The following is a 24,981-nucleotide window of genomic DNA, read 5'->3' as shown; positions in this document are numbered from 1 at the left end:
TTGCTTCTGCTGTTAGCGGTAAGACCACGTGTGCGCGCGCATTCCCCGTGGGGAAAGTGCAAGTGCCATGGCTTCCAGCTGTAGCGTTCGCACATCAATAAAGGATGTGGATGAGCGGATGTGGGGGCGCTCCTCTTGAGGGAGGGGGGTGAGGGATGGTGGATACGTTGGGGGGACAGGGAGGGTGGTGGTGGAGTGAGGTACGTGGGAGCCGCGCGTGCCATGTCCTGACAGACAAGGTCGACGATTCATGTGAATGATGGTGTTGATGATTCTTGGTTTTGTGTAACAAAAACTTTTTATTTGTCCCTGGGTATTAAGTGTCATTTTCTAATTGCTTATGCCTCACAAACTTTGCTTTTTTGACCAGGACACAAAGCAAAGTTAATAATCCACTCCATTAATAACACTGTAACAAATTTATTTATTTTTTGTTCTTGGGTAGTGTTATTTCCTAATTGCTTATGCCTCAAAAATACAGAAAATGGATATTCCCCACAAACTATGCTTTTGTGACCAGATCAGTGATTTTTTGAAATGTACCTATTTTCAATGATAAAACGCGTGCATTTGTGTCATTCCTTCACGTAAAGTCGTGGTCACAAAAGCATAGTTTGTGGGGGGTAATAGCCATTTTCTATACTTTTTAGGCATAACCAATTTAAAAAATAACACTTACTACCCAGGGACAAAAATCGTGTTACATAGTGAATTAATTATGGTTCATTAATTATAGTGAGCAGTGTGTTTATTCGAGTGTGTATGTGCTTGACACAGTCCCATCAGTGAGCTTCCCCGGCAAGCGAGGCTGCATTAGCTGGGTCATGCAGCCCGCATGCCCAAGCAGCTTCTGTTTGGCCTGATCGAGGGGGCTAAACGGGCGCGGCACGGGCTATAGCAGAGGTAGGTACAGGAGGATGTGGACCTGAGTGGACTTACCGAAGACTGGTACCAGCGGTGTCAACGTCGGCCTCTGTGGAGGAGGAGGCTCGTGCAGGACACTTCTGGGCAGTTGGAGGCGATCGAGTTAAATCCCCGCTCACGGCCACCGGCACTGAAACGGTCCTGGGTCTCCCGTAGGTAGGCTCAGCCTTAAAATGTAGTACTCTGTCGCGTAGTGTAAAGATCAGCATTGGTAGAGACAGAGGCGGTCAGCCACCCCTACGCGCGCTCTTCATCGGTTCTCGCTGATAGCAATTGCCCGAACAGTCTGTTACAGGGCTGCACGGGGGATGTTTGTGTACAAGTGCCGTACAGCGCGTGTGCCACTCCTGGTTAGGTGTCTGGCATTTTCGCAGCAGTAGTCCCATGTATTATGCATGGGGCTGATGGAGACGCCCTTATCTGCTATGCCTTAAGTGCCCCCCCCCCAACTCTCTACGGGGGTGGCTCTGCGATGTTGTGAGGTGGGGGGTTGGGGGGGCACTTGCTGGGCACGGAGAACCCGATGCTGCTGGGGCTCTGGGAAGGGCTGGTTGGAGAATTCTTCACGGCGGGAGTGGAGGGAGGAGGGGGGGGAGGATTTGCATTACGGGATGGAAAAAGAAAACGATTATACGCATCATACAGACATGTCCGTAGCACTAAACGTAATGGTTTAACATTTTAACTGAGAAACGAAGGGATCTGCCGTGCGTGGTGTAATGTGTGTAGTGGTTAGCACACTTGAATGTTCAGAGGTCGTCGGTTTAAGTAGATCTCCTGGCGCGGCAGTGAACACAATGGGGGTGCGTTTCTTAACTAGACCCCCACACCGACAATGTAACACATTTCTTCCAACACGTGTGGCCAGCGTGGACGACTTGGCCAAATCCCACTCGAGAGCTCCCCACTCGAGTGGGGAGAGGTCCCTTCCGTCAGCTGTGGCGAGAGCGAGACAATGTTAGGGGGCTGCGCCTTGTAAACGGAGAAAATTAGGGCAAAGAATATAAACTACATTTTAATTTTATAAGAAGCGACCGAGCCGCAAATGATAGCTCAGCGAAGTGGCTTACGTGGACATTGATAGCAGCCAAATATTCTAATCGCGTGTTTCTAAATGTGGAGGGGGGGGGGGGAAACCCTGAGAAAAATCCACGCGACCACGGGGAGAGCGAGGCATGCAAACTCCAAATATACAGCAGCAGGCGTCAGGGCCGAGATCGAACCACCCACGACCTCCTGCATACCAGGCGAGGTAGTTAACATCTCCGAGCCACCGCGGCGCCGGTACGTGCCGTGCAATCGATGCTTTTGCTAAAATTCTACTGGAAATCCTTTCTGACAAGGGTTATCGGTTATGGTTTTTTTCGATTGCTGGTGCGGTTTCGTACAGGAAGACGATGTTCCACTAATGGAGCGCAGAGACACGGGGCAGACCCCGACGCCCAGACCATCATCGCAAACGCGCATGAATTATTTATCGGCAACAATCTGTGTGCGAGTGAGCGAGAGAGAGTTGTGTGTGTGTAGGCGCTCGCTAACAGCACTTGCCCCTACAGTCTGTTACAGGCTATACGGGGGATCTTTGTGTGTGTGAGAGTTGAGCTACGCTCACAACAACGAGTAGAACGCCCACAGGCTCAAACAACGAATTGGCACCGAGGCGAGCACAGGTAGTGCGTTTTCCGCAGGTCATCTGTCCGTCAAGTCAACCTATAACACCTGGGTCTGTCCGGTCGACTCCCACCAGCGAGGCTTCCACAACTTGACGCGATCGCCTCTGTGTGCACCTAGCCTGGCACATCAGTTCACCTGTAACACCTGAGTGTCCCGTGAGCACCTTCCATTAGCGAGCCTTCCGCACTTGATGACCGCACAGTGCACCTAGCCTGGCACAAGTACTCTGATGTCGCCACCATCACTGCGCTGCAGGCGACCAGAGTTCGATTCCCGCTCACGGCCAACATCAGAATCTATCAATATTTATTTGATATCTGAACCGGTACTGGGCCTTCCCCCAGGTCGACTCAGCTTTCAATGAGCAATAACATCGTGCTTCTGTGCTGATCTGCACCGGAGAGAGATGAGTTAAAGGCGGCTTGGGCGCGCTTTCTCACCACACCACCCCCACCCCATCGCGCTCGCTAACAGCACTTGCCCCCAACAGCATGTGCGGGCTATACGGGAAACCTTTGTTTGCACACGCCCATTCACTCTCAACACGGCATCGGCTGCTGTTCAGTCGCCTTAATTGGTGCTCATCTCCAGGTGCCGTGCTTAATGAGCTGCGCGCGCTGGGAGGAGGAAGGGGATTTGTAGGAGGGGGTGGAGTGAGAGGGGTTTGCGTGCGATCACAAAAGCGCGGGCAGCGACGGGCGGAGGAGCTCCTCGCGAGGAGGAATTCTCGCCCCTTGAAGCTTCGCTGCCAGACCCCGACAGCGGTTTAACGAAGCAGTCGTGAAGAAGGAAGAGGTGGAGGTGGAGGTTGGTGTGGCGGAGCAGGTGAGGAGGAGGAGGAGGTGAGCGCGGGTATCGAATCTGAGCGCGGCGCGTGTCGCAAAGTTGAGCGAGTGCGGCGGTAACTTCGTTAACTCTGACCTTGACACTAAGCTCGACCTTGAACTCAACCTCGATATTGACTCTTCAACAGTCACCCCGACCCTGCATACCCACCGTGACCTTCACCCCGGCTGCGTGTTGTCGCACCCTCGATTATCCAGAATCCCAAACGACGAGAGACGAATCTCGAGGCGAGGTTGACCGAAATGTATTTTCTTGGGATGGAGCGGTGGCGCAGTGGTTGACGCACTCCGCTTTGAACGTATCAGTGGCGAGTCGCACCTGAACCGGTTCTGGGGCTCATTCTGGGTCGGACTCGGTCTTAAACGAGTGACTGGACCACCCTTGCTCCCGCCACCCTCCCCTTCACCAATCCGCTCTGACCAGCGCGGTGAAGTATGGTTGAACAGCCCTCCACGATCGGGGGGAGAGGGGGGGGGCGGAAAGCCTTCATCCAGCAGTGGATTGGCAACTTGTTCAGAATGTTAACTTTGTTACGACGAGGTTACACGGGCTCACGTGCTGGCATGAAGGCCTCCATTGGAGGGGGCTCTAGAAGTGACGGTGCCCACACTTCACCCACCGGACGCGACTTGCTGATCGACTTGGGACGTCTCGATTTTTATGAATCTTTTTTTTTTCACCTTCTAAGTGGACAAATCTGCCCGGGCGGGGGTTTGGTTTAAGAAACTTGCTTAGGAGTGTAAACTTCTGCTCGGGGAGAGAGTATCTATAGCCGGAGACCTCGGGGTGCTGCTCACCATCCACGGCGCGCGTGGAAGCAGCCCGCTCGGGACGACCCTCGACCCCTCTCTCTCGCCAGCGGTGGCACGGTCGTGTGGGGAGCGGTGGTGCAGCGGTTAGCGCTTGCGCTTACGAACCCGGGATCGATTGCCGCTCGCAGCCAAACCGACACCAGTGTGACGATTGTCTGAACCGGTCCTGGGCTTCCCCTAGGTAGACTCGGCCTCGAATGAGTACCTGGTGCGGTGTGTAAAACATCGCCACTGGGGAGACGAAGGCGGCTGGACGTGGTGCTGGCCACCTTACCCACCCAGTCGCGTGCCGTGCCGGCCTTTATAGGTGCTCGCTAACAGCACTTGCCCCAACAGTCAGTTAAGGTTGTTGACGAGAAGCGCTTGTTATTACTGGATTGATAATTATAATTACTGGACTGTATTAAATGTACCCAGGAACGCCTTCGCCGAGTCTCAAGGCTACTTTGCAGGAGGGTCCTGCTACACTACCCCCCACGACCCCCCACGACCCCCTACCACTCACCCACCCCTCACCCACCCCTCACCCACGCATTCATCGAGAGGGCTGACGACGACACGCACTGATCCGCGCAGCGTCACTTCACGAACTGGACGCGAGATCCCCACGTGATTGTAACCCACCGCCTCCATCAACATCGTTTTGGGGAGTTTCGCAAATCTCTGCGCGATCCACCACCCCCCCCCCCCCGCCGCCACGGCGAGACTTTAATGAGACCTCCCCCCCCTCCGCAAACGCGTTACCTAAACACGTGTTAGAGCAATTAACTAATTGCCCAATTTCGGATGGCGACCTCTGCTTCCACGTGGGCCGCCGCTGAGTGGCTCCGCCTCCATCATTAGCGCTCCGTGGGGGGGGGGGGGGGTCTGCGTGGGGGGGCGTCTCGTTAATGAGTTTTTGGCATTGACTCAAGTAGGGGGCGGAGGTGAAGGGGCGACGATTGGTGGGGGGGGGGGTAGACCATGTGGCGCTCTGGGATGGAGGACGGAAGGGATGAGTGGGGGATGTGGGGGGGGGTATCGGTGGGCGGTGCAGGATTAGCGATGAGGATGGTTAATTGAGCAAAATGTAACGTGGATTTCAACGTCGCTGATGATATACCGTGCACACGTGTGCGCGCGTGTGTCTACATGAGCATTACACAAGTGGTTGGTACCTGGGTACGGGTCAGATCGGTTTGCAGAATCCTCAATCGTGGGTGGAGGAATCGGTGGATTCAGTTCACGGGAAGCGCAACCATGGTGGCGGTGGTAGTCGTAGCAGCGACAGGAGAGTGACAGGGAGGAGACCGGCTGTCGGTGAGCGACTGGCTGGAATTAATCGGTGAGTTCTGGATCATCAATCAACCCGACTGCTTTAGATTCAATTATTCCAGGGTGAGTGGGTGGGTTAGTGAGCCAGTGACTGGGTGAGTGAGTGGATGGGTGAGTGGATGGGTGAGTGAGCGAGTGTCTGGGTGAGTTAGTGAGCGGGTGACTGGATAAGTGGTTGCGTGAGTGAGCGAATGTCTGGGTCAGTGAGCGAATGTATGGGTGAGTGACTGGATGAGTGGGTGGGTTAATGAGCGAGTGTGTGGGTGAATGGTTGCGTGAGTGGATCGGTGAGTGGGTGAGTGAGGGGGAGTGAGTGTGTGAGTGAGCGAGAGACTGGGTGAGTGAGTGGAGCGACTGGGTGAGTGAGTGTGTGGGTAAGTGAGCGAGAGACTGGGTGAGTGAGTGTGTGGGTGAGTGAGCGAGAGACTGGGTGAGTGAGTGTGTGGGTGAGCGAGCGAGAGACTGGGTGAGTGAGTGTGTGGGTAAGTGAGCGAGAGACTGGGTGAGTGAGTGTGTGGGTGAGTGAGCGAGAGACTGGGTGAGTGAGTGTGTGGGTGAGCGAGCGAGAGACTGGGTGAGTGAGTGTGTGGGTAAGTGAGCGAGAGACTGGGTGAGTGAGTGTGTGGGTGAGTGAGCGAGAGACTGGGTGAGTGAGTGTGTGGGTGAGTGAGCGAGAGACTGGGTGAGTGAGTGTGTGGGTGAGTGAGCGAGAGACTGGGTGAGTGAATGTGTGGGTAAGTGCGCGAGAGACTGGGTGAGTGAGTGTGTGGGTGAGTGGGCGAGAGACTGGGTGAGTGAGTGTGTGGGTGAGTGAGTGAGCGAGAGACTGGGTGAGTGAGTGTGTGGGTGAGTGGGCGAGAGACTGGGTGAGTGAGTGTGTGGGTGAGTGAGTGTGTGGGTGAGTGAGCGAGAGACTGGGTGAGTGAGTGTGTGGGTAAGTGAGCGAGAGACTGGGTGAGTGAGTGTGTGGGTGAGTGAGCGAGAGACTGGGTGAGTGAGTGTGTGGGTGAGTGAGCGAGAGACTGGGTGAGTGAGTGTGTGGGTGAGTGAGCGAGAGACTGGGTGAGTGAATGTGTAGGTAAGTGCGCGAGAGACTGGGTGAGTGAGTGTGTGGGTGAGTGGGCGAGAGACTGGGTGAGCGAGTGTGTGGGTGAGTGAGTGAGCGAGAGACTGGGTGAGTGAGTGTGTGGGTGAGTGGGCGAGAGACTGGGTGAGTGAGTGTGTGGGTGAGTGAGTGTGTGGGTGAGTGAGCGAGAGACTGGGTGAGTGAGTGTGTGGGTGAGTGAGCGAGAGACTGGGTGAGTGAGTGTGTGGGTGAGTGAGCGAGAGACTGGGTGAGTGTGTGTGTGGGTGAGTGAGCGAGAGACTGGGTGAGTGAGTGTGTGGGTGAGTGAGCGAGAGACTGGGTGAGTGAGTGTGTGGGTGAGTGAGCGAGAGACTGGGTGAGTGTGTGTGTGGGTGAGTGAGCGAGAGACTGGGTGAGTGTGTGTGTGGGTGAGTGAGTGAGCGAGAGACTGGGTGAGTGAGTGTGTGGGTGAGTGAGCGAGAGACTGGGTGAGTGAGTGTGTGGGTGAGTGAGTGTGTGGGTGAGTGAGTGTGTGGGTGAGTGAGCGAGAGACTGGGTGAGTGAGTGTGTGGGTGAGTGAGCGAGAGACTGGGTGAGTGAGTGTGTGGGTGAGCGAGCGAGAGACTGGGTGAGTGAGTGTGTGGGTGAGTGAGCGAGAGACTGGGTGAGTGAGTGTGTGGGTGAGTGAGCGAGAGACTGGGTGAGTGAGTGCGTGGGTGAGTGAGCGAGAGACTGGGTGAGTGAGTGTGTGGGTGAGTGTGTGGGTGAGTTGAGCGAGAGACTGGGTGAGTGAGTGTGTGGGTGAGTGAGTGTGTGGGTGAGTGAGTGTGTGGGTGAGTGAGCGAGAGACTGGGTGAGTGAGTGTGTGGGTGAGTGAGCGAGAGACTGGGTGAGTGAGTGTGTGGGTGAGTGTGTGGGTGAGTGAGCGAGAGACTGGGTGAGTGAGTGTGTGGGTGAGTGAGTGTGTGGGTGAGTGAGTGTGTGGGTGAGTGAGCGAGAGACTGGGTGAGTGAGTGTGTGGGTGAGTGAGCGAGAGACTGGGTGAGTGAGTGTGTGGGTGAGCGAGCGAGAGACTGGGTGAGTGAGTGTGTGGGTGAGTGAGCGAGAGACTGGGTGAGTGAGTGTGTGGGTGAGTGAGCGAGAGACTGGGTGAGTGAGTGCGTGGGTGAGTGAGCGAGAGACTGGGTGAGTGAGTGTGTGGGTGAGTGTGTGGGTGAGTTGAGCGAGAGACTGGGTGAGTGAGTGTGTGGGTGAGTGAGTGTGTGGGTGAGTGAGTGTGTGGGTGAGTGAGCGAGAGACTGGGTGAGTGAGTGTGTGGGTGAGTGAGCGAGAGACTGGGTGAGTGAGTGTGTGGGTGAGTGTGTGGGTGAGTGAGCGAGAGACTGGGTGAGTGAGTGTGTGGGTGAGTGAGTGTGTGGGTGAGTGAGTGTGTGGGTGAGTGAGCGAGAGACTGGGTGAGTGAGTGTGTGGGTGAGTGTGTGGGTGAGTGAGCGAGAGACTGGGTGAGTGAGTGTGTGGGTGAGTAAGGGAGTGGAGCGACTTCAATGCGGTGCCGCGTGGCGCGTCTTGGGTGCTCCATCACAAATTTCACAGCAGCAGGATTCCAACGCTGTCCGCATCCGTTCTTTATAGTTTGTTTCACAGCGGTAATAAAAACATCGTCTTGAGTTACACAAGACTTTGGCACAGAGCGGCGTATTATTGTGAGTGTTCAGTGTTGGTGCGCGTGTGTTTTGTCGGGGTGTGTAGGGAGCGGTGGCGCAGTGGTTAGCGCACGGTGCTCCGAATCCTGCTCACGGCTAACACCAGTGACGAGTATCTGAACCGGTCCTGGGTCTGCTCCCCTAGGTCGACTCGGCCTCAAATGAGTACCTGGTGCTATGTGTAAACATCGCCAATTGGGATATAAAAGGGGTGGAGCGTCGTCACGGCCACCCCACCGATTCGTGTGGCTTGTCCGACGTTATAGCTGATCGGTGACAGCACTTGCCCCAACAGTCTGCTAAGGCTACAACGGGCGATCTTTGTCTTTTGTTGGCTGGGTGTGTGGTTATGAGTGTTGAATGTTGGTGTGTGATTGTGAGTGGTCAATGTTGTATGTGTGTTAAACGTCTTTCGCGCCGTACGTAGCCAACTGTGCTAATGGGAGGTGCGTTGTGGGTGACTGCTGTTGTGTTCTGGCTGATTGCGAGAGTTCATTGTTGGCGAGTGTGTGTTGGCTGGGTGTGGGGAGCGGTGGTGCAGTGGTTATCACGCTGCGCTACGAACCCGGCGACCCGAGTTTGATTCCCGCTCACGGCCAATTCCAGTGACGATTATCTGAGCGGGTCCTGGGTCTGCTCCCCTAGATCGACTCGGCCTCAAATCAGTACCTGGTGCGGTGTGTAAACATCCCCACTAGAGAGACAAAGGCGGCCGGGCATGGTGCTGGCCACCCACCCCCTCGTGTGCCGTGCCGGCCTTGATAGATGCTCGCTAACAGCACTTGCCCCAAACAGGCTACATGGGGGATCTTTGTCTTTGTTGGGCGAGTGTGCGTGAGGAGTGTTGATCGCTGTGGCTGAGAGTCGAGAATGTTTGTTGGTGGGTGTTGCATCGGTGTGGGGTGTTTGTGGGGGTGTGGGGTGTTTGTGGGGGTGTTGTGGGGTTGGGGGGCCGGGGGTGGGGGGAGGTGTTGAGTGGGGTCACGTGGGGTCAAGGCACCCCCAACAGAGAGGAGGTCGCCGCTCGGATGAACCTGTCCCCATGTGGCTCCCACCATCATCGCCTCCACCACCTCCACCATCATCGCCTCCACCACCTCCACCATCATCACCACCACCACCTCCACCATCATCGCCTCCACCACCATCATCACCACCATCATCACCACCAACTCCTCCACCATCATCGCCTCCACCACCTCCACCATCATCGCCTCCACCACCACCGTCATTATTATTATCACCATGATCATCATCTCCATTATAACCACTGTTATCACCTCCATCATCACCACCACCACCACCATCATCATGTTGGCATGTGGCTGCGCCTTCATCCAGCAGTGGATGGAGCACGGCTCGCGATTCCTAGAGGCCGTTATCTGCCCCGTCTATTCACGTGTCGGGGAACGCGAGAACGACTAATCACGCGTTCTGAGATTAACACTTAGGGATTGACACATTGATTGACTGACACATTGATTGACACATTGATTGACACATTGATTGATTGCGCCCTCGGTTCCTCGACACACACGTGACTCTACATCCTGACCGGAGAGTGGGGGGTATGGAGGTGGTGGTTGGGGGGGGGGAAGACGTCGGGGGGGGGGGGAGGGGTAGACGAGGAGGGGGTGGAGGGTTTAGGTGGAGGGGGGGTGGAGGGGGAGACGAAGGGGGGGTGGAGGGGGAGACGAGGGGGGGGTGGAGGGGGAGACGAGGGGGGGGTGGAGGGTGAGACGAGGGGGGGGGGTGGAGGTTGAGACGAGGGGGGGGGGGTGGAGGGTGAGACGAGGGGGGGGGGGTGGAGGGTGAGACGAGGGGGGGGGGGTGGAGGGTGAGACGAGGGGGGGGGGGGTGGAGGGGAAGACGAGGGGGAGGGGAGACGAGGGGGGGGTGGAGGGGAAGACGAGGGGGGGGGTGGAGGGGGAGACGAGGGGGGGTGGAGGGGGGGGGAGACGAGGGGGGGGGGGTGGAGGGTGAGACGAGGGGGGGGGTGGAGGGGGAGACGAGGGGGGGGGGGAGGGTGAGACGAGGGGGGGGGGGAGGGTGAGACGAGGGGGGGTGGAGGGGGGGGAGACGAGGGGGGGTGGAGGGGGGGGGGAGACGAGGGGGGGGTGGAGGGGAAGACGAGGGGGAGGGGAGACGAGGGGGGGGGGGAGACGAGGGGGGGGGTGGAGGGGGAGACGAGGGGGGGGGTGGAGGGGGAGACGAGGGGGGGTGGAGGGGGGGGGGAGACGAGGGGGGGGGGGTGGAGGGGGAGACGAGGGGGGGTGGAGGGGGGGGAGACGAGGGGGGGGGGTCCCACGTGACCCCCACGCGCCGCAGCCTTTAATGAGCATCGCTGTCAATTACAGCCTCGTCGCGACACTCCCTAGGGGGGCCGGGGGGGGCCGGGGGGGGGCCGGGGGGGCGCCCCTCCACCTCCCGGGGGCCCCCCCAAACCCCCCAAACCCCCCACTGCTCTCCCATCAATGCGACCAGTCCTGCTGCCATCACCAGTATAGACGCTGTTCCTAATGCTGTGGATGCTGACACACATCACTGTTGACTTAGCTGCTGTTCGTGGCTGCTGCTGTTGTTAGTGCTGCTGCTGCTGCTGATGATGCAACCGCTGTTTGTGCTGTGAAGAGATGCTGTTGATAGTGCTGCTTCTGTTAGTGCTGCTGTTTGCGTTAATGGTGTTACTGTTCGTGCTATTGCTGCTGCTGTTGTTGTTGTCAGGGTGACTTGGTGGCTGATGGATTTATTATCGCATCCCCGACGGCGCCGGCTGAACATGGGGAGGACGGCGTGTGGATTGCCCTGTGTGTTTGAGTGTGTGAGTGGCCTGTGTGTGTGAGTGTGTGTTTGTGAGTGTGTGTGAGTGAATGTGTGTGAGGGTGTGTTTGTGAGTGTGTGAGTGAGTGTGTGAGTGAGTGTGTTTGTAAGTGTGAGTGAGTGGCCTGTGTGTTTGTGAGTGTGTGAGTGTGTGTTTGTGAGTGTGTTTGTGAGTGTGTGTTTGTGAGTGTGTGTTTGTGAGTGTGTGTTTGTGAGTGTGTGTTTGTGAGAGTGTGTGAGTGTGTGTTTGTGAGAGTGTGTGAGTGTGTGTTTGTGAGTGTGTGTGAGTGTGTGTTTGTGAGAGTGTGTGAGTGTGTGTGTGAGTGTGTGTTTGTTGGCGCGCTGCGTTACGAACCCCGGTGAACCGAGTTCGATCCCCGCTCACGGCTAACACCGGTGACGATTATGTGAACCGGTCCTGGGCCTCCTCTAGGTCGACTCGGACTCAAATGAATACCTGGTGCGGTGTGCAAATTTCGCCACTAGGGAGACAAAGGCGGCCGGGCGTGGTGCCGGCCACTCACCCCCTCGTGTGCCGTGTCGGCCTTCACAGGTGCTACTCGCTAACAGCACTTGCCCCTACAGTCTGTTACAGCTACACGGGGGATCTTTGTGTACAGTGCGCTCAGTGCGTGCAATTCATGACAAACGATATCTGAAGTTGGCCTGGCCTTCTTCTAGCTCGACTGTTAAAGGACTGAGCACAGCAGAGAATCTGGGTTCGAATCCGGGTTTCAGTCGCCCTCTATTTAAATCGGTTTATCTCAAGGCTGGCGAGTTGATGGTCTCAGCCCGGTCACCACTGACTGGCGTAAAGACCCATAGACTTGCACAGAGACCCATAAACTTGCACAGAGACCCAAAGACTCGCATCGAGACCCATAGACTTGCACAGAGACCCATAGACTTGCACAGAGACCCATAAACTTGCACAGAGACCCATAGACTTGCACAGAGACCCATAGACTTGCACAGAGACCCATAAACTTGCACAGAGACCCATAGACTTGCACAGAGACCCATAGACTTGCACAGAGACCCATAGACTTGCACAGAGACCCAAAGACTCGCATCGAGACCCATAGACTTGCACAGAGACCCATAGACTTGCACAGAGACCCATAGACTTGCACAGAGACCCATAGACTTGCACAGAGACCCATAAACTTGCACAGAGACCCAAAGACTCGCATCGAGACCCATAGACTTGCACAGAGACCCATAGACTTGCACAGAGACCCATAAACTTGCACAGAGACCCATAGACTTGCACAGAGACCCATAGACTTGCACAGAGACCAATAGACTTGCACAGAGACCCATAGACTTGCACAGAGACCCATAAACTTGCACAGAGACCAATAGACTTGCACAGAGACCCATAAACTTGCACAGACCCATAAACTTGCACAGAGACCCATAGACTTGCACAGAGACCCATAGACTTGCACAGAGACCAATAGACTTGCACAGAGACCCATAGACTTGCACAGAGACCCATAAACTTGCACAGAGACCAATAGACTTGCACAGAGACCCATAGACTTGCACAGAGACCCATAAACTTGCACAGAGACCCATAGACTTGCACAGAGACCCATAGACTTGCACAGAGACCAATAGACTTGCACAGAGATCCATAGACTTGCACAGAGACCCATAAACTTGCACAGAGACCCATAGACTTGCACAGAGACCCATAGACTTGCACAGAGACCCATAGACTTGCACAGAGACCCATAGACTTGCACAGAGACCCATAGACTTGCACAGAGACCCATAGACTTGCACAGAGACCCATAGACTTGCACAGAGACCCATAGACTTGCACAGAGACCCATAAACTTGCACAGAGACCAATAGACTTGCACAGAGACCCATAGACTTGCACAGAGACCCATAAACTTGCACAGAGACCAATAGACTTGCACAGAGACCCATAGACTTGCACAGAGACCCATAAACTTGCACAGAGACCCATAGACTTGCACAGAGACCCATAGACTTGCACAGAGACCAATAGACTTGCACAGAGATCCATAGACTTGCACAGAGACCCATAAACTTGCACAGAGACCCATAGACTTGCACAGAGACCCATAGACTTGCACAGAGACCCATAGACTTGCACAGAGACCCATAGACTTGCACAGAGACCCATAGACTTGCACAGAGACCCATAGACTCGCACAAAGACCCATAGACTTGCACAGAGACCCATAGACTTGCACAGAGACCCATAGACTTGCACAGAGACCCATAGACTCGCATCGAGACCCATAGACTTGCACAGAGACCCATAGACTTGCACAGAGACCCATAGACTTACACAGAGACCCATAGACTTGCACAGAGACCCATAGACTTGCACAGAGACCCATAGACTTGCACAGAGACCCATAGACTTGCACAGAGACCCATAGACTCGCATCGAGACCCATCGACCCAGGCTGGGTTCTCAAGGATACACCAGTGAACACTCATCAAGTTAACTTTGCGTCTGCACTGAATCTGTCCAGACGCCTGCTCTCGGAACGGACCCACGATCGCAGGGCACGTGAGAAGTGCACCACCTTGTTGCGAGTAATATTCACAATCGAGGATTTCTCAGAAGTAGTTCTGTATTGTCGTCTTCCACAGGCCGGGCTCTCGTCAGCTTTCAGCCGAAATGAAACTTTCGTTTGGCCTGGAATAATAGGTGCTCGCAAACAACACGCCCATCGACGACCCCCATCCTATCCCCCTCCCACCCCTCCCCCACTGCTCATTTAATGTTCCAGGCCAATTACTAACCATTGACGTCGATGTACAATGCAATTAGCATACAAAGCAATTCTAATGTAAGTGCAATTATGTTACAATCGCAATACAACCATAATGTAATTACCATGGTAATGCAATTATAATGCACTTACAATTCCTATTTACAATGCAATTGCACATCAAAGTGTAATATACACTTTCCATTTACAATTACTACCACAATACAATCACAATTACATTTTCTATTACAATCGCAAGCAATTACCAGACTGTGTGTGTGTCCATGTGCAGTCCTTTCAATCCACTGCTGGATGAGGGCCTCCCCGCACCGTAGTAAACCCACGTGGACCCAGAGAGAGAGAGATCTGTAGAGAACTCGGAGTTGTGTAGGCACGCAAAGCAACACTTTCATGACAAACCGCAGCAGTGCGTTTGTGGCCATGTAACCTAAACTATGGGTCTCAGAGTAAATCCAGAGACCCACAGAGACGCACATAGAGGCTACACACTGACAGAGATACGTAGAATCCCACAAAGACGCGTAGAGACGCATAGAGACCCACAGGGACACGTGCGATTGTGGCCATGCAACTCAAACTCTGGGCCATCGGGTGGTCCAGAGGTCTTGTGACCCCCCCCCCATTAATTGATCCTTTAAAAAATACCCTTTGCATATTCATGTCTGTTTTTTTTTAAATAAACCTTACTTTTAATTAAATGAGGTTCACAAGGCATCTGGACCGCTCTGTCCACTCCCTCTCGTGCCCAGCAGCAGACCTGCACATTGACATTGAGCGTCTGAACATTCACGGTGCTGCTGCCACTGCTGCTGCTGTCGGGCGCAAGATCACAACAGAACCAATTTGGGTGGTGTGTGTGTGTGGTGCGAGTGCGTGGCGTGCGTGTGTGTGGTGTGCTTGATGTGCTGTGCGTGGCGCGTGTGTGTGTGCTGTGCTTGGCGTGTGTGTGTGTGTGTGCTGTGCGTGGTATGCGCTCGTGGTGTGTGTGTGTGCTGTGCGTGGCGTGTGCGTGGTGTGCTGTGCGTGGTATGCGCTCGTGGTGTGTGTGTGTGTGTGTGCTGTGCGTGGTATGAGTGTGCACGTGTGTGATGCCTGCTCCCAGTGTTTGGATGGGAGACTGCCTGGGGATGCCAGGTGTTGTATGCCCGGGATGCGAGGTGCCCGACAGACGCCAGTGCAGCAATGGATTCTTGAATCCACCTGTGCGGAGCTCTGAGTGTCTCCCCCTCGCACGCGCGGTGAGTTTTCTCAGGGATGTCTCCGCTTTCTTGCCGCGCGAAGCCAAGTAGTCTCTGCCCACGGAATGCCAGGCCATGCACGCCAATCCAAAGTAGCAGCACCCTCGTGTAAATTCGTCTTGAGACTCTCATGGGTAGCATAAAACGATACTAGGGTGCAGTAAAGATCAGCCCCTTCTCAAGCCACTACTCGCCGTGCCAGTCGTGGGTCGGCGGCTGACGGTGTTTGACCATACTTCACCACGCTGGTCAGTGCGGGTTGGTGAAAGATGGGGGGGGGGAATTAGGGGCGGGTGTAAGACCCCTTCACCGGGTACTCGTTTACGGCTAAGTCGACCTAAGGGGGGTGGGGGGGAGGATAATGCCCCTTTCTTCAGATGTCATTCACCACTGATGTTAACCGTGACCGTGGATTGGAACTCGAGCGGGCGGGGGGGGTGGAGCTGGTTTGTAGTGCAGGTTCTAAACCACATTCATTCATTAACCACGCGTGCCATAAAGGACCAAGGTCGCGTGATGAACGCAATCTTTGTGGGGTCGCAGTGTTATGATGCGCTTCTCTGTCGCGGGGAGCGGTGGCGCAGCGGTTAGCGCTATGCTGCTCTACGAACCCGGCTGACGCAAATTCGATTCCCGCTCACGGCCACCAACGACACCAGACGACGGTTATCTAAACCGGTTCTGGGGCTCCCCTGGGTCGACTCGGCCTCAATTGAGTACCTGGTGCGGTGTGTAAACATCAGCGCTGGGACAAAGGCGGCCTGGCGCGGTGCTGGCCACCCGTCCCCTCGTGTGCCATGGCGGACTTCTTAGTTGCTCGCTAACAGCACTTGCCCCAACAGTCTGTTAAGGCTATAAGGGGAGGGGATCTTTGTCTTTGTACTGCTATATATGGAGGCATCTAGCCATCTACACCTCGTCATGCTACTGGGGCCTTAATATGAGAACAAATGTATAAAGGCGACATTTCTAGCAATGGCCCTTCTTGTGTGTATGCTGCACCGTCGGTAGCCAACCATGCTGATCATTGCACATCCACATAGATACAGAAACACAGATATATCCACCGAGCGTGAACGTGCCATGAAGGAGGGTAATTTCCCGAATCGTCGCCTAATGTATCTCTTTGTCCTTGTAAGGCCCCGCATTATGCTATTGATGCACGTGTTGAGGTTGTTGTTTGTGTTTGTGTACCACTGCCAACGCAGCAACAGCAGGAACATCACCAAATACGATATTTGTTGTGTGTGTGTGCAGTATATGTATATACTGTATGTGTATACATTAATCATGTGTCCTGTATCATGTTTAGCGTGTGTGACAGAGCGTGTGCATGGGTCTGTATGAGCGTGCACGTGTCATCTATGTGTGCGCGTGTGTGCATGTAACAGTGTATGTGTGTGTGCATGTGTGCATGTCAGAGTGCATGTGTGTGTGCATGTGAGAGTGTATGTGTGTGTGCATGTGAGAGTGTATGTGTGTGTGTGTGCATGTGAGAGTGTATGTGTGTGTGTGCATGTCAGGGTGTATGTGTGTGTGTGCATGTCAGGGTGTGTGTGTGTGTGCATGTCAGGGTGTGTGTGTGTGTGTGCATGTCAGGGTGTATGTGTGTGTGTGCATGTGAGAGTGTGTGTGCATGTGAGAGTGTGTGTGTGTGCATGTGAGAGTGTGTGTGTGTGCATGTGAGAGTGTGTGTGTGTGTGCATGTGAGAGTGTGTGTGTGTGTGTGCATGTGAGAGTGTGTGTGTGCATGTGAGTGTGTGTGTGTGTGTGTGCATGTCAGAGTGTATGTGTGTGTGTGCATGTCAGAGTGCATGTGTGTGTGTGCGTGTGCATGTCACAGTGTATGTGTGTGTGTGTGAGCATGTCACAGTGTATGTGTGTGTGTGTGCATGTGTGTGCATGTGTGTGTGTGTGTGCATGTGAGTGTGTGTGTGCATGTGAGAGTGTTTGTGTACATCTGCGCGGGGAACCCGTGTGCTTCTGTACGGGGTGGAGCCGTGGCGCAGTGGTTAGCGCACTGCACTACGAAACCGGCGACCAGAGATCGATCCCGCTCACGACCAATTTGAACCTGGGGTAGGCCTCCCCTATGTTTACTCGGCCTTGAAGATGAGTACCTGGTGCGGTGTGTAAACCTTCCCACTGTGAGACAAAGGCGGCTTGGGCTTGGTGCTAACCACAGCACCCCCTAGTGTGGCCATGTTGCCCTTCGTTGGTGCTCGCCAACAGCACTTGCCCCACCAGTTTGTGACAACTATACGGGGGAACTTTGTCTTTGTTTCCACGACCTTGCGCAGCCGTGAGAGATGACGTCTGTACTAGGTCTGGCCGCCTCACAGGTCCACTCGGCCCTAAATCAGTAACTGGGAGTGAGATGTGTGAAACATCAGTTATTGGGGAGACAAAGGCGGTTCGTTGGCCTTCGCAGGTGCTCGCTGATAGCACTTGCCCCGACAGCCCGTGCTGGCTACACGGAGGGGGGGGATCTTTGTCTTTGCGTCGTGTGCATGCGAATGCAGAATGCGTCACTCCATACAAAGGTCAATCACACGGAAAAATCAAAACGCACTCGGGCTGCGTCTGGGACTGCAACGCGCTTCCAAATCTCTCCTCTCACCTTGGACCCCCCGCGAATAGAGGGCGGGGGGCAGGGCCCTGTGGGGGGAATAAGGGAGGGGGGGGCAAGGGCAGGGCAAGGGCAGTGCCGCGTCTGTCTGATAATCATCGCACTCGTCATCGTCGGCATCACTCGCATGAACATCATTGTAATGAACGTCGCCATAAGCGCAATTAAAATAGGCCACCGTTATTAGTTTTGTTTGTTTGTTCTCAATGCAAATCGCCATCGACGTTCTTCATTGCGAGCCCCCCCCCCACCCCCCCGCGGGCCCCCCTGGTGGCCTCCAGTGCGGCCCCTGGCGTGCCCCCCCCCCCCCGCCGACAAAACACAAATGGTAAACACACAACCCCATCATCATCATCGTCGTGCTCTGTCACAAACAAACAAACCCCGATGGTTTCAAATGATGTTGGCGGTCCTCACACTGCTGGTGATGTTTTGTCGGTAATTAAAACGGGGTTTCAAGTAGAGTGAGGTGATGGTCTCAGCTGGGTTCCCCAATGATTGTACGAAAGAAATAAAAACGAAACCCCCCATCACACGAAATTTGATCCTGCACTTAATTTAGCCTCACTTACAGCTTTGAGGATTATAAATATCGCTTTGACTGTCGCGCGATGAAGATTTCTCCCCCCTGCCGTGCGGACTCGAGGCGGCTTGAAGGGATCTCCGGAGTAGCTCTGTGACATCCACTTCCACAGACGGTTCTCCAACTAAATGAGCGGCGAACACCGCCGCCATCCGTGCCCCATGCCCCATGTCCTCCGTGAAAGGTCATCGCCTGTCGCCAAATCATCGTGGACGCGCCCGATCCGGTCACGTCCACGGAAGGCCACGGGAGGCCACGGGAGGCCACGGAAGGCCGAGCAAGGAAACGCAGCCCGAGTCGTTGCGAGGCGCTGCCACGGAATTGTCGCCGCATGCCCGGGGGGGGGGGTGGGGGGGGTGCTGCCATCGGTAGCTCTGGGGGGTGGGGGGCTTTCTATGCACATCCCTCGGTGTCGTTGTTGTGCTCGACCTTTTTCCTATGCTTATGTCCTTTCGCCAACCCCGCAATGGCCAGCGTGGTGACGCATGGTGTCAGATCGGCAACCACGACTCGGGCGACGTTCAGAGGGAAGGGGCCCAGGAGGAGGTTGAAAATCGCTCGCCGCTGCCGGGATTGGGACTCGTGTTTGAGGGCAGCGTGCTCGCCGCTTATGCCAGCGCTGCACGCAATTGAAGAATCTCACCGACGTCCGAATGCTGTCGGGCGCATTCGGAAAATAAAACGAAACTGATTTTCCTGCTCAAACGAGCCGCGAGGAGGAATTGGTTTTCATCTCAGCCCTGGAAAGCCAGCGGTGGAAATTCCACATTCGTGTGATGGGGTCGAGTCCGCCAACAAGGACAATGACTGTTGACTTCCCCACAGAGTGGCACTAATTTTATCGACCCCGAAGGGATGATCGACAAGACCTAAAGCCAGCAGACGGTGGTGGTGGTAAGACTACTCGTGCTCCTCGGAGATTAGTTGGCAATTTCGCGCATAGAACTGCGTTTTCCGAGCAGAGGGAAGGAAGCGATGGCGAGTTGTGAGAGCCCCTCCCCCTTCACTATTAATCCGGATGCAATTTCACGTTGTTTGTTCTGCCAGACGCAGAAGGGCACCGCTCCCGTTTCCGTCGGAGCGGAGCTAGACCGCACAATGGAGCCTCAATCGCCCACCACGGAAGCGGCGGGAGTCCGTGGAAGCTCCGATGACGGTGAGGGGGTCCTCTGTCTCGGGGGGGGGGCGGGGGGTTAATCCTAAATAAAAATAATTTAATTAAATCGGGATCGATCCGAAAATGTGATGTCACGTGAAATAAGATGACTGTGACGTCACTTTAAACGACATAAATGTGACGTTGCTCGAAGTGACGTCACTCCTGCGGCATTGCTGCCCCGAGTTTCATGACGTCACTTCGACGATCAAACATTTTTCCCAATAAAGTTACTGATGGATCATTAAACATTTGCATTCAATTACTGATATTTAACGTTATGGAAAGTATTAAATGTGTGCATAGACACTGAATGATATTTAAATGTAGGTAGATTTAAATCCTAAAAATATAACAATACCAAAGTCCGAAAGTAAAAAAAATGATATCTGTAACTCATCCCTACCAGGGTGAGTGGACGGACCCATGTGGAGGGAATCATCCACGATGGACTGTACCATTATGTGAGTGAAGGGGTGACGGCCTGGGAACCCCGGTGTGGACCCTCCCGTTAAGGCATAGAGGAGAAAGCCATTGTGGTTGCTATCAACATTTTGGACTTTTCCATTATTCTCGAAGGGGGAGGGAAGGTGGAGAGAGGTAAATCCACTGGACCATACCAATTGAGCCGGGGATGTTCGCAGATCCCCCCACCGCGGAGAGGGAGATGGGCCAGCCCAACTGGCCCCGCGCGAGACCCTTCACGGTGCCCCCCAAGACGTGGGCTCAAGAATGGGAGAGGTGGGGGCCACCTCGTCACACTGTCCACGTCATCACACTGACTACGTCATTGTACTGTTATGATGATGACGACGATACGACTGTAAGCATATGAACATTAAGCTAATAAACATGACGAGTGGTAACCCAGGTAACGCAGGTGTGACACTGAAGATTGGTAGCCTAGGTAACACAGGTGTGACACTGGATTGGTAACCTAGGTAACACAGGTGTGACATTGAAGATTGGTAACCTAGGTAACACAGGTGTGACACTGAAGATTGGTAACCTAAGTAACACAGGTGTGACACTGTGGATTGGTAACCTAGGTAACGCAGGTGTGACATTGAAGATTGGTAGCCTAAGTAACGCAGGTGTGACACTGAAGATTTGTAACCTAAGTAACACAGGTGTGACACTGAAGATTAGTAGCCTAGGTAACACAGGTGTGACACTGATGATTGGTAACCTAGGTAACACAGGTGTGACATTGAAGATTAGTAGCCTAGGTAACACAGGTGTGACACTGAAGATTGGTAACCTAGGTAACACAGGTGTGACACTGAAGATTGGTATCCCAGGTGTGTCTGTCCCTGTCGCCCTGGTGCCACTGCAGTGAGGAGCGCTACTTGGGAGTCAAGGTGCGGAAGAAGAAAGGAGGTCGGAGGCATTACACAGACGTGAGGACACGCACTCGGACGCACTCGCACCACAACGACACAGATCCCCCGTGTAACCAGGCAGACTTGTGCTAGCAAGCACCGACGAAGGCCGACACAGCACACCAGTGGCCAGAGGTCGCAAACGGGTTTTGATTCCTTACCCGTACCTGTACCCGGCCGCACCAGGGTCGCAAACGGGTACCCGTACCCGGCCGTACCCGTACCCTACCCGTACTCGGCCGGGTACGGGTAGGGTACGGGTATCGGGTACCTGATTGCGACCTCTGGGATGAAGCCATGTTGCAAGCGCAGGTGGGTTGATTCTAGCAACTTGAATTGTGAGAAGAGACAAGACGTTGGGAAATGAGTGACAAACAGTTACTCACCAGTGACTCACGGTCTACCCGTACCCGGCCGTACCAGGGTCGCAAACGGGTACCCGTACCCGTACCCGGCCGGGTACGGGTAGCTGGGTATCGGGTAGGGTACGGGTATCGGGTACCCGGTTGCGACCTCTGCCAGTGGGTGGGCTGTGTCAAACAACCACGCTCCCTCTATCCAGCCAAACAGACACTGCTTGGTTCACGCGGTGACTGGCTGTGTGGGTTACACGATCCCTCGCCTGCCGGAGGAGCTTACTGATGTTGACGTAACTCGCTGACCCTGCCCTACTCGACATATGTGGAAAATAGATTCTTAGCTCATCGGATTCATCCACGAAAAAAAATAATCTGATTCTGATATCCAGAGCTATTAAGGATTTGTGAGCTTCTCACACATTTCAGTCGGGCTAAACCCAGGGTGGCTCGCAGGCAGGTCTGCGCAGATGTGCCTTTTAACAGGGCCCACGTTACTTAACCACAGAGAATAAGAGAGGCATAGCTGGGGCCGAACAGACCCTGAGCTCCGTGCGGAGCGACAGGCCAGGTTGCTTCCACACAGCAGCGTTACGCTGCCAATGAAAAGATGACGACCGAAACCGGAGCTGGTCATGAACAAACTGCCCAGGTACGATAATATCTCCATGCTATCCACAATTTCCCTATTTACTCGTGGAGAATAGAGGGTGGGTGGGGGGAGAGTGGATTGTTTGATGGCATAAAATACCCAGGCAGGTGCTTTATATTCGAGGCAGGGGGCATGCGAGCGTGGTGATGGTACGGCCCACACCTCTTCGTCTTGTTTGTTGTTGTAATAAACTCCCACGTGCAATTGCATGCGCATTTCAGGATCAGAATCTTTGTTTAGACCGAAGAAGGAATCCGATGAGCTATGAAGCTCTTCTTCACAAAATGTCCACTGCGGGGGTGGGTCAGCGAGAGACACGACTAAGAACATCGATAGGAGTGCAAATCAGAGAGAAGGTAAGCAAGTCGCTGCAAATAAATATTACAAAGTAGATGTTAACATGAATCAAGTGTGAAGGACAAATTGCATGAGAACATACATTCCTGCCGATTTGTCGACACCCAATGCAAGCTTGGACAGGGCAGCAAAACAACAACGAAACAGCAACAAAACAGCAACAACAACAACAACAGTCCCAGACCACATCGAGACAACGGTACATAGCAATCCCTCAATTAAATTGTACGTGAACATTGAACTATCGATCCTCGTTCCGACCCATCCTCCCGTGATGTGCCGTATCCCCTCGTCCCCACCCCCACCCTGTCCCAGGACCCTGGCAGGGAGTGGTTCACGCTCAAGTTTGATTTGCCCAAAGACCAGGGAACGGAAGTGGTCCCAGCTGTCAAGGAGAAGTCGCTCAGGTGAGACCCGGATTGCAGGTGGCAGCAGTGACGTCATGACTACGTGGATGCGGTGCGAGAGGATGTGGAGCTGAGTGGACTTGCCGACGACCGGTACCAGCGGTGTCAAGATCGACCTCTGTGGAGGAGGCGCGTGAAGGACGCTACTGGGCAGTTGGAGGCAGTCGCCCTCCAGCAACAACGGAGGGCGGAGGAGCGACGCTCACAACAACGAGCGGAGCGCCAGGCAGATTAAACACAGCAATTTTCCACAGTAGGGGGCACAGGTGGTGCATCGGCCAGTCATCTCAGTCAACCCATGGCACCTGGGTGTGTCCTGTGACCTCGTGCCAGCAGGCGTTCGACACTTCACGTGGCCTTAGAGTGCACATAGCCTGGCACAAGCGCCGTGGTGACGTCACCGCCGCTTTGTGGCGAATGGCGGTTGTTGTTGTTGTCCTGACTAGGCGAGGACCACCACGTGGAGCATCTCCTGTGTGTGTGTCCGTGTGTCCTTGTAAGTGGAGCGGTGGTGTCGTGGTTGACGCACTTCACTCTGTGCCAAGAACCCGGCGACCCGTTAACGATGGCGATTATTTTAACCAGTCCTGGGCCTGGTTAAAATGAATTCCTGGTGCGGTGTGTGTAAAACATTAGCACTGGGGAGACAAAGGCGGACGGGTGTTTTGCTGGCCACCCACCCGCTCGTTTGCCGTGCTGGCCTTGATATCGAGTGCTCTCTAACAAAACTTGCCCCAACAGCCTGTGTAGGTTCACGGGGGGGGGGATCTTTGTCTTTGTGTGTCGCAGGGAGACGCTGAGTCCCATCTTCTTGCGGAGGGGCCTGAGTCTGGGCCGCGTCGATGTCTTCCTGGACCACTCGAGCACGCCACTCTGCCTCGACTTTGAGACGTTCCCTTTCGGAGGACTGCACCTCACGGTCAAGGGTCAGTGAGGACCTCCTCAACAGGCTCACCTGCACCAACCATACCTCCTCACCACTGCACATTCTCACCAGCATCACCACGTCATCTCACTCGGAATTCCTCACCATTATACACACGTGTCCTGCGATCCAGCGCCGTGAGTGGAGGCAGCATCGATGGGTTGTTGTGTGGATGGCTGCGCAGATGTTGTTGTGAATCTCCCTTCTTTGCCGTGGCTTGTCGAGGAGGTGCCCGTCATACCCCGGGGCACGCCAGGAGAAGGCGGTACAAGCACGTGACACGAGTCGCCATGAGTTTCCATCTGTGTGGGGGATAGAGCGTTGCCCCCTCGCGCAAGGCGTGGGGTTTCTCCAGGTGATTCAGCACAACTCGTCGTTAATTGGTTTAAAGAAAACAACGTACAATTATTGAAAAAATGCATCAGAGGCCCCCATAGACACATAGCGACTTATCGATTATACAGAGACCCACATACTTACATAGATGCCCATATATAGACCCATGGATTCACATAGAACCGTAGACTCACACAGAGACCCATAGACTCACACAGAGACCCATAGACTCTCACAAAAACCCATAGACTCACACAAAGACCCATAGACTCACACAGAGACCCATAGACTCTCACAAAAACCCATAGACTCACACAAAGACCCATAGACTCACACAGAGACCCATAGACTCTCACAAAACCCATAGACTCACACAAAGACCCATTGACTCTCACCAAGACCCATAGACTCACACAGAGACCCATAAACTCTCACAGACCCATAGACTCGAACAGAGACTAATAGACACTCACACATAGACCCATAGACTCACACAAAGACCCATAGACTCACACAAAGACCCATAGACTCGAACAGAGACTAATAGACACTCACACATAGACCCATAGACTCACACAAAGACCCATAAAACTGACTGCCTCTTTTTAACTACTCAATAATTCGCGTCGAGCGATGCCGCCTCCCATCTCGACGCCGCTAAATCCACATCGCGATCCACTGCCTGGTGGTCCCTGTAGGGGGAGCATCGCCATGTCGTGGTGAGGCTCTGCCTCAGTGGATAGAGAGAAACTGTGGGGAGCGGTGGTGCAGCGGTTAGCGCTAGGCTGCGCTAAGAACCCGGCGACCCGAGTTCGATTCCCGCTCACGGCCAACAAACTCGACTTGCGATCAAAGAGGTCGCCTCTGTCCACCCAGGTTGTGTGTGGTGCGGTAAAGTGTGGGTACTACCACCTTTTTCAAAACGCCAGGCCAACGTGGAAGGGTAGTCCAAGTAATGAATAGGGCGCCACGGTAGCTAGGAGATGTTCACTACCTCGCCTGGTGTGCAGGAGGTCGT

At 54.4% G+C, this 24,981-nt stretch overlaps 1 protein-coding gene across 1 annotated transcript in view; it reads left to right on the top strand.

Moving 5' to 3' along the window:
• The first annotated feature begins 14,999 nt into the window (after positions 1–14,999).
• LOC144728430 (pleckstrin homology domain-containing family G member 5-like) overlaps positions 15,000–24,981 on the top strand; it is a 44,256-nt gene continuing 34,274 nt past the window's right edge. The window contains 6 exon segments of the mRNA XM_078607867.1: positions 15,000–15,180; positions 19,440–19,548; positions 20,193–20,289; positions 20,885–20,948; positions 22,611–22,702; positions 23,492–23,628. Of these exon segments, the coding sequence (XP_078463993.1) occupies positions 15,070–15,180; positions 19,440–19,548; positions 20,193–20,289; positions 20,885–20,948; positions 22,611–22,702; positions 23,492–23,628 (610 nt within the window). The 5' untranslated portion in view covers positions 15,000–15,069.

The sequence above is a fragment of the Lampetra planeri genome, chromosome 28 (genome assembly GCF_965212315.1).
Source record: "Lampetra planeri chromosome 28, kcLamPlan1.2.h2, whole genome shotgun sequence".
NCBI classification, from domain to species: Eukaryota; Metazoa; Chordata; class Hyperoartia; order Petromyzontiformes; family Petromyzontidae; genus Lampetra; species Lampetra planeri.
The sequence above is the reverse complement of the archived record's forward strand: the minus strand, read 5'-3'. Positions and strand labels throughout refer to the sequence as shown.